Genomic DNA, 9,641 nt, shown 5'->3' on the forward strand with positions numbered 1-9,641 from the left:
GAAGCAAATGGGTCATTTTGCAGGAGTCTGTTTCTTCCAGCAGCTGAGCAAAGCCCAGGTGACTGAGACACACCAGCTGCGTGTCCAGGGGGTCACACTGCAAGGCAGCAGCTGACAGGAGCTTCCCACTAAGTGTGTAGGAGTGTGCCAGCTCCCAGTCTCCCTGCTCTGGGGCTCAGTGCAGCTCCAGGCAGTGGTGAAATGAACTAAAGCACTGAATCCCATCTGGATGGAAGCACAACTGTAGCAGCTTCCAGACAGGCAAGCTGGACATGCACCACAGTGGATTTGGTTGACCATCTTGTAAGTGAGACATAACACACACTTTGGTTGCAATTATTTTTTAATGGAAAAGACTAATCTGTTTCACATAAATATCAATTAGTGACAAGTCAGTTGAGTAAAGGAATACATACCCCCAAGTTTTAAAGGCTCATAATGAACTGACAAAGTAGCACACAATGACGACTACATGGAATTAATTGGAAGAGGTGGGCTGCACGTCGATCCATTCATTTAAGTTCAGCTGCTGATCACATCTGTTCCTGGAGTTAGTCACAGTGCAGTCTTCCCATGGAGCAACAAGGACATGTGAAGGGGAAAGTGAACTCCTAAAACACCTCTCTGCCTCCAGCAGAAAGCCCTGGCTATGAAAGTACAAAAGCCTCAAGTGTTTTGCTGATGTTAAGCCCTTTCAGGGTCTGGTTTCAGATGTGCAGTCTCCCCTTCTCGGACTAAAAACTTGCTTTTAAATGAATGCACAGGATTGATAGACAGGAATGTGTTCACACTGCAAAGTGACACCAAGGTTGGATCTTAATAATAATTTCTTTTCTACAGGGTTGTGAGGAACTGAAATCACTCTTATTCCCAGGCAGGCTGCAGGGATGGGGAGAAGGGGGGCCCAGTTTCATAGTCATTAAGAGCAATTTGTTAAGTGAGTAGAAGCTGCACCAGAAGCTGTGGAGCTTCACAGTTTTTCCATGGAGCCTGGCAGGCATGATCCACATTTCCATATAACGTCTTTGCACTTGTTCCTACAGGCTCAAAAGGCTAAATATCTGAAGAGGTATTGCTCATATTATGTCCACAGCTTCAGGAAGATCCAAGTTACAGGACCCCATTTTCACATACATAATCACATGGAAACCACAGATTAAATACCTTTAAACTGCATCAGTGGGAGCCACAGTTTGCCAAGTTAATGTTTCCCAATTAAACAGCAGGTCATCAATCTGCTGAAGGCATCTAATTCCCCAAATATTATCTTTAAATATTATGTGGCTAAGATGCCTGTTTTCCAGTGGTTTAGTCAATAAAAATTCATTATGAATTATCTAGAACTAACAGAAACACACTTTTCATTTTACAGCTTTTTCAGTGACTTTCAAATAGTTTGTAAATGCTGGGGACACAGTAGGGTCTGATCTACTGGTGCATGAAAATTAACACCCTACCCTGTTCTCTGAAAGGCCCAAAATTCACAAGAAGAGTTTTGATCTAAAACTAAGTTACCGATTCTCCTGTCACATGTTAGGTCCCATTAAGCCATGTATTTTTCAAAGTCTGGATTTCACATATTTAGCTGGGAAATGCACCAACACAAGATGCAAATGAAACCTCCAAAGTGAGCAACTGCTCCATAAAACAAATTGCTTGCAAATACAGCCTAAGTAAGCTGGAACCCAATGCATGACAGTTGTAGCAGCTGAAAGAACAGCAGCACTTTTAAAGTCACTGTCAACGGTGGACGTTCCACAGCACCAGGAAGATTCTGCTTTTACCTGCACTGGCTTCAACATACTTGAAGTGACAACCCATTAAAGATCCTTGTATTCCCATAACAGATACAAATTTGCTAACACCTCTAAAGCATCTGATTGCTTATGGTCAGTGGGTTTACATTTCAGAATTAATGACAACAAAAAGGGATCTTCTGCACCAGAACTCTGTTAGATAAGGAATCTTTCTTTTTGTTATAATTTTAGAAGAGAAAGCAGATGGCCAAACACAAAACACAAGCACACAGCTGGCTGCAGTCACTCAGTGTGATGTGCGACTCATAGCAGGAAGGGGATGATTTCAACACATCCAGTTCTTCACATCTAAACAAATATAAAATAGGGTTATTATTCTCTTTGAGAAACAGCAACATTTTGGACATAATACCCATAAACAGCAACATAATACCCTTGAAAAAAAATGATATTAACATTCCTCTTAGAACTGAGAATCCTGCCTTTTAGGGTTTGAAGTACTTCTGCTAAGGACTATATTCATTAATTTCAAAAACAATGACAAAGAGTTATCATCAGAAAGGAAAGACACGATGTCAGCTGTAAATACATTATTAAGGTAAGAAAGCAGCTGCCTGGAGTTTGATACATTAATTCCGTATCTTAGTTATGATCAGAGTTACTAAGTGTCAATCAGTTGAGAGCTTTACACAAGAACAGAATTCATTTCCTCCCTGGCCTGTGATCAAAAGAGGAGGAATAATAACAAAGGGGATGGTTGAAGCTGTTAAAAAGGTGTATGGGGAGGAAATTACTATGCTGTTAAACACATGTAAAGAACTGAAGGTGACCAATAGCTGCCGGTGTCTGTGTTCTGTACCCCGTTATGATTACGCTCAGCTGTTCTAATAGATTCTGTATCCTACCTGCAAAGGAGACCGATACAGCCATTTTTCATTATCTCCACTGAGTTTCATACAGGCAAAAAGGTCACAAACTGTAGGAAGGCCAAAGTCCTGAAAGAGAAGTCACCTTAATTACCAAACCCCAAACATAAATACATTCTGATGTATCTTCAAATTCTGTAGTGTGTTCAAAACCAAAACTGATTTTAGACTCTTTGAGATTAATACTTTCTTCACTTAGTATAACATTAATTTGTTTGGTGCTAAGTAACTAATAATTGTGAAAACATTAAAATAGCCAAGAAACCTAAAAACTTTCAGTCAGTATTATCCAGAAGAGCCATGACTTTGGAAGAGAATTAAGTCATTAAATTCAGTAAAGCAATAAACCTGGCACATAAGATGCAAAAGTATCAAAAATTTATGCTCACTTGTGCTTTCTTGCGCAGAAGCCATTTATCTTCCACTGGAGGCAGGTTTGCATTTTCTAGGTCATTTGAAGCCAACACCCAACTGTTTACATTTAAGGGGAGGTGGAATGGAGCCAAGAGGTCCAGGAAAGGACTCTTGAAACTCTTGTCTGCTTTTTCCCGACTCTCCTTTTCTTCTGTGCTTGCTGCTTTGTGCTCAGCCTTGGCCAGCCAGCTTGTCAGAGGCCTCTCGAGCAATGCTTTCCAGGGTTCTGCGATCTCTGCTGAATAATCTGCTTTCTCTGCACTCAGGGGCTCCCCTGGGAGCTGCTGGGCAGGGCTAAGCCAGGAACTGGCAGCAGACTTGGTCTTCCCATGCTCAAGGTCTGGTACATCTCTCTGGCTGACTGGAACTCCATTTTTGTCCTTCCCATCTTTCTTCAGAAGCCATTTGCAAAGAGCCTCTTTTCCACAGTTTTCATCACACACGCATTCTGAAAAGCTGGCACACAGATCGTTAGCTTTGCACACATCTTCCACTTTGAAGGGGGCCTGAGGATGCTGAAGAAGCCAAGCATTTACAGCAGATGTAGTGGACGATTTCTTTCCATCCAGATGCTCATTCAGGCACTTCAGATTTCCCAGATTCTCAATTTCCACACTTTTGCTCTGGCTGCCACGACAATTGGTACACGTTTCGGCTTTGAGGAGCCAATCATTCAAATTGCATTCCTCTCTAAAAGGTTTAAATTCATTCTTCCATTTCTCATCTGAAGCAATACTTGCATTTTCTGTGTCAGGAGTAAGCAGCCAGTCAGAAAGGTCCATCTCTTCTTGTCCAAGGGATTCTAATTCCTCCACCTTTTCAATAGTGGAAAAGGATGAGTTGAGAGTAGAGGTGGAGTCCTTGCGACCAGGGGAATCTGTCTTCCCAGCAAGATCACGCTGCTGATTGTGCAGGAGCCAGTTCTCCAAATCCTTCAGATTTCCCCAGGCTTGCTCAAAATAGCAGACTTTGGAAGAATTCAAATCCTGGTAAAGACACATTGAAATACGTCTATTAAAACTAAGAGGCAATGTTCAGTAACTGCTTGTATAGTTAAAGCTCAGAGCATTCAGCTAGTAAGTGCCAAAGCATCGGGTGAACGTGAGGCAGAATGAAGAGCACTACAGAAGGTTTCATTCCCACCACATTCTGTTTATAATCAGGCACTGTGTTTTCCCCTCTGCTCAAAACTAGGTTAGCACACAGAAGGTTTACCTGGCTGGGCTCTGACGCACACTTTTGGGTAACCCATTCCTCAAGATTGGTGCTGGGAACATAGGGAGCCTGGCGCACACCCACGGGCCTGCTGCCGAGTAGCCAGCCAGCCAGCGAGGCGCTCACCGGCCCGCACGGCGTCTGCTGCTGGAGAGAGTGCCCGTGGTTAGGAGAAAGACACACTGCTGAGCCAATCCGTGCTGAACACCAACACAGGCGTTCAGCAGGCAGCATATTTCTGCACCAACAGGAAAAACAGTCCCCTCTAATTATGAAAAAACCCAAAGGAACTGGATAGTTCCAACATCGAGGAACATTCCATTAAAAATCCTGTCAGCCACACCCCACACACACTTTCATACTCTCTTCTTGCCTGTCTGCTCCTGGAGCAGCTACAGTATCAGATCACTCTGCTCACCACAGCCACTGTCACTGGTTACTCAAGCATCTTAACAAACACAAGCCATTACTCAAGCTCACATAACGTGCTTGAGTTCTCCTCTTTCCTCTAATGCAATTAAACATGCACACACAGGTCAATCTTACCTGCTCACAGTTCATAAGGGCACAGCTCTGCCCTGGGAACCAAGGAGAAGTATTCTCTCTCTCTGAGGTTTGCTGAAAGAAAAGTAAAAATTAATTTAAATCTCAATTTTGTCCAGTTTCTAGGAAAAATTCTACAATAAAGCAAAAATAAGGCACAGTTACAAATTCTCAGTGCTTTATGGCTAACAATGCTCTCAACATTTACAAACAGAATAGAGAAAAATTTACTACTACAAGGTAGTATAAAAATACTACCGTGAGTCTGCTTCCTTTAACAGGATTGTCTCCAATAATACAGGAAATATGTTGCTTACATAAGAATCCCAAAACACTTATCACAGAAAACTTTTACTGTTATAACTATTGCTATCTAAAGAAAACAGTAATGAATTTTCATCTGCTGGAATACAGCAAGAATGCAGTAGTCATTCCCTCAGCCTCTGCCAAAATACATTAAAATAGCATGTACATAACTAAACTCAGTGAAAACTACATGCAATAATTAATAAACCACTGTGTATTTATTCTACAGCTAAAATTATATGACTCACACACAGAATCCATTCAAGCCGTCACTAAAAGCAAAAATATCACTTGGAATATATTGCTTTACTGAAAAAAAAAATCTTTAAGGCAAGTATTCCAACCCAGGGAAGTCCTGGTGCTTACCATGGTTTTAATGGAACCAAATGAGGTAATAGCTTGGCGAAGGTAAGATGTGTCAGCCTCAAAATTTAGGATGGAAGACTCTTCAGGTTTAAGTGTAAGACTTTCCAGTCTGAAAGGTGAAAGGAAAAAAAATTAAAATCTTTTTCACCTGTCCTGTTTAAGAAGTCAGTCCATTATTTCATAAACAGGCTTTCAAGCTACTTGGCAGTAATGAGGTAACAAAGAAGGCTTTGATACAGCATACAAGAAAGGAATGGCTATCTACAAACCAAGAACAGAATAAATTGCCACCAAAACACCTTGAAGTTTCACCTTCTTACTTCACCTGCCATCAACAACTAATAGTTGAAATAATCTGCATAAATGAGTACTTCTCCTGCTCATTATAACCCTGGTTTATCACGTCAGAATGTTGTTCTTATTACTAGGAACTATTCAAAATGTAGGAACAGTGAGATCTGTTAGTTCTATTAGAATAAAAACAGATTAAGTTCATAAGTTAAAATAAACCCAACTGTGTTAACTTGCATCATAAAATATATTTACCTCTCCAGGCAGATTGAAATCTGGTTTGCCAGTTCGTTACTGTAGGAGTGTTCCAGCTGATGAATAAGGCAATTGAACTGTCCCAAGTACTGCAGGGAACACAAAACACACGTTATTGTTTCAGCTTCCAGGATCAAAACTGAGCCAATACTTGCAAGGACAATGTGTGCTTGAAAACACCAGTGCAGCAATTGACAACCAAGCCTTACCCAGTAGAGCTGCTGTGCCTGCTGCTGCAAGGCCTCCTCTTTGAGCTGCTGGATGAGATCCACCTGCTCGAAGAGCCACACCTCACGGCTGCGCAGGCATTCCAGCTGCCGGCTGATGTGGCTGTGGATTTTGGCCTTGACCTGCCAGGAACACACACCAGTTCTGCATCTGTCCAGCAGAGTGGACATACATGTGCTGCACTGCTTACAAACTACTGTTTGTCAGTGGTAAGTGGTATTTTTGGAGTGATTTATCTCAAAAATTCATCACAGTCACCCACAGAACCACATGGCTCAGGTCAGTAACAGTTCCAAAGCTACCTTTAAACAGGTATCAAAGAATAATGTTATTTGTAATCTCTCTCTATTCTGATGTTTCAATCATCAGCTTTTGGAAATGCTGCATGCCTATGCTTGCAAAATTGATAAAGAAGATAAAGGTATACAGAAATACCTTTATCAAGAGCATTGGCAAAATGACACAGCAATGTGTTTGCAAATTTCTAGGAAAAATTCATACCACCATAATAATAAATATTCTGGAATAATAAAAACTTTAATTGAAATCATGTTAGTTATTAAAAAATGTCTAAGAAGTAATTTAAAATTACCTCCCGCCAGTTTTCTTTAATCTGCTGTTCAGCTTTGACAATTCCAGATATAGCTGTTTCCAAGTCCTTCTTTGCTTGAAGGCACTTTGCCAGAGTCTCACTGCTGCAGGAATTTCTATTTCTATCTTGTGGTGGACTCATTCTTGAAGTGTTCCTAAAACACAATGGAAAAGCAATTTCTTAATAGTTTCTATTCCTCTTTAACAGAAAAGGAAGGGCATCATATGAAGAACCATCTGCTCTACTTCACTATAAAGGTGAACAAAAAAACCCCTAAGACCCTACACAGATGCAAGTTTTCTAAAGATAGATAAAGCTCTCTTCCAGGAGCAACAAGAGTCTCTCAAACACCTTGGCCCACGGAATTTGCACAATCACAGGAAAACCAACAGATATTTGACAACAGCTTCAGCCACAGGAGTTTAAGCAACCCTCCCCTGCCAGCTCCCTTCCTCCAGCTTTTATGCTTAGCCAGCAAACCCCAGAGCTGAGGGGCCGGTTCAGGGAAGGTTCAGCAGCAATGCTGGAGCTGGGGGAGAATGGCCTGGCCAGGGGCAGGAAATATTTCAGTCACCCTTCTTTCCTCTGCAGGCAATGAGCTGGCTGCCATAAATGAGAAAATTCCCATACAGTTTTACCAACTGAAACCCCACATGTTGCTGCAAAGATCATTCTTTACTAAGCTGCAAAGGCCAGAATTTTCACAGCTACCCATTTTGTCCTGGTCACAGTTGTGGTAACTTCACTTCAGCACAGTCTCAGTTAGAAGGGGCTCAAATACAAAATTTCTACAGAAGTTATACTGGCAAGGATTCTGCAAATAAGGGGGAAAAGATAGTATGGATTTTTAGTAAAAATGGGAAGAATCATTGTAAGCACTTTTCCTAAACAGAGGGTTATTTTGTTACCAAAGAGTTTAAATTCTCCTGTCAGTTTCATGAGATTCCTGAAGCACAAAACATTCAAAGTATTTATTCTATTTAAACAAGTCCTCAGCAATGACAACTATGGAAATTCCCAGCAGATTTAAAGCATACACATGTGCCAATCTAAAATGTCACAAATTTTACCACAGCCCTGGAGGGAACTGAAAGTAGTTTTGAATGTGACCAGACAACCACGAGCTTGTGGTACTGAGCAGCATTTAGTCTGCAATTTCCAAGCCCCATGATCACATAAACTGTAACCCAAAAGTCCTTCGACAGGAGGATACAAAAGTGTGTGTTTCACGCAGGAGAGGGCTAAGAGTGGCTTGCAGGTGGAAGGTGACACAAAAAGCAATGTTCTCGGTGTGGCAGGAGCAGAGGCTGCACCTCCCTTAGTTCCCTCAGCACCATGGGCTTCCTGTCTCTCTGCACACAAGACATAGACTAGGCACAGAAGCCACCCCAAGACCCTGCACACAGCTCAATCCCATCCTCACCATAACATCTCATCCTCTAGGAACTGCAGAGCTCAAACACAAAAGAGCTCAAATGTAATATTTGCTCAAATATAATATTTAAGTTTTTGTTATTTTGCACCAAATCAGACGGTGCAGAAGTCTGAAATACATCATTCTCCATGCTGTGCTGTGCACACCAGTATTTGCACACCCCAGCTTGCTCACACATTCACTTCTATAAGGTTTCATGACCTTCACCATGCTAGCAACATTCAATAAAAGGTAAGCTAAGCTTTTTCTCACAACACTCCCTAGACTTTATTTTGCTTTTCAACTGTCATCCTACAGGATGTAGGAACCAACAGTCTAAGTGTGAGCCCTAGTTCTCAGATGTAATCTAACAAGTGGATGACAGCAATACACCCAGCCAAGAAAACAAGGATATTAGGTACCTTAAAAACCCAAATGTAAATTTAAAAAAAACTGTATTGGTTATTATTTCATTTGTTATATTCTTACACAACAACAAGTCAAAGTCTGAAAGGCTAAATAAAGCTACCACACATATTTGCTCACACAAAGATAATGTACTTAACAACTTTGGTGAAAATTATGTTAATCTACTTCATCACACTATTAGCAACTTTGTAATGGCACAATTAAATTTAAGAAGCTTACACACTCTTCTCTAATGATCTCTGAAACTACTGTTTGTTGCTTTTTTTTTTTCGATGATTGCATGAGACTCACTGCAGAATGTATGGTGAGAATGAATGCTGCCTTCCTCCAGCCAGCCAGCTCCTGTTAAAATGGCTGTTCTTAGGCTTTGTTGTGAATAAGCCACTAAAACTCACATGTCGAGCGTGAGAGCCAATCCACCTTTCTTTTCCATTTCCACAAGCCGAGTGGGGGCAAGCACACATTTCCTTGCTTCCCAGTTACTCCCAGTGAGCACTGAGAATTTAGGACATTTTCAGGCCATATGCTCTGATACACCCGCGATCACACAACAGTAACAAGAAGACACACGGCTGCAACACAGCGTCCCTTCCGTGGCCATGTCCGTGCCATCACACGCTTTCCAAGCACGCGGGGGTCCCCAGCAGCCCCCGCTGTGTGCGTCACGGGATGCACACCCCCAACACACGAGCTCCCACTTACTTTTCGCGCTCAGGAAGCAACCCCGCAACGTCCTGTTTATACCGCGGCCTCCATTCCCAGGCACGGCCTCCGGAATGCTTTCCGGAACGCTCCCAAGCCTGCAAATTCCGCTCCAAGCCCCGGCTTGCCGGAGCGGCCCCTCGCCTTATCGGGGCGGCGCAGCGCGCCCCGCCCCGGCACCGCGCCCGGCCGGGCCGCACGTC

General features: G+C 42.3%; 1 protein-coding gene across 5 annotated transcripts in view; it reads right to left on the bottom strand.

The window, feature by feature from the left end:
* Positions 1-325: 325 nt before the first annotated feature.
* The window catches only part of NCOA4 (nuclear receptor coactivator 4), a 12,629-nt gene continuing 3,313 nt past the window's right edge, over positions 326-9,641 (bottom strand). For 3 of the 5 annotated variants that reach the window (XM_039719700.1, XM_039719703.1, XM_039719702.1), the window contains exons 2-10: positions 6,894-7,047; positions 6,283-6,423; positions 6,074-6,162; positions 5,528-5,636; positions 4,859-4,930; positions 4,313-4,459; positions 3,073-4,083; positions 2,663-2,752; positions 326-2,105 (exon numbers count right to left, since the gene is read on the bottom strand). In XM_039719700.1, coding sequence (XP_039575634.1) covers positions 2,100-2,105; positions 2,663-2,752; positions 3,073-4,083; positions 4,313-4,459; positions 4,859-4,930; positions 5,528-5,636; positions 6,074-6,162; positions 6,283-6,423; positions 6,894-7,047 — 1,819 coding nt within the window. In that variant the 3' untranslated portion in view covers positions 326-2,099. Of the gene's footprint in view, positions 2,106-2,662; positions 2,753-3,072; positions 4,084-4,312; positions 4,460-4,858; positions 4,931-5,527; positions 5,637-6,073; positions 6,163-6,282; positions 6,424-6,893; positions 7,048-9,438; positions 9,596-9,641 lie in introns of those variants that run through there. The other 2 variants (XM_039719704.1, XM_039719701.1) reach the window with 2 other exon arrangements.

Source organism: Passer montanus, unplaced genomic scaffold (assembly GCF_014805655.1).
Source record: "Passer montanus isolate IOZ18808 unplaced genomic scaffold, ASM1480565v1 scaffold42, whole genome shotgun sequence".
NCBI lineage: Eukaryota > Metazoa > Chordata > Aves > Passeriformes > Passeridae > Passer > Passer montanus.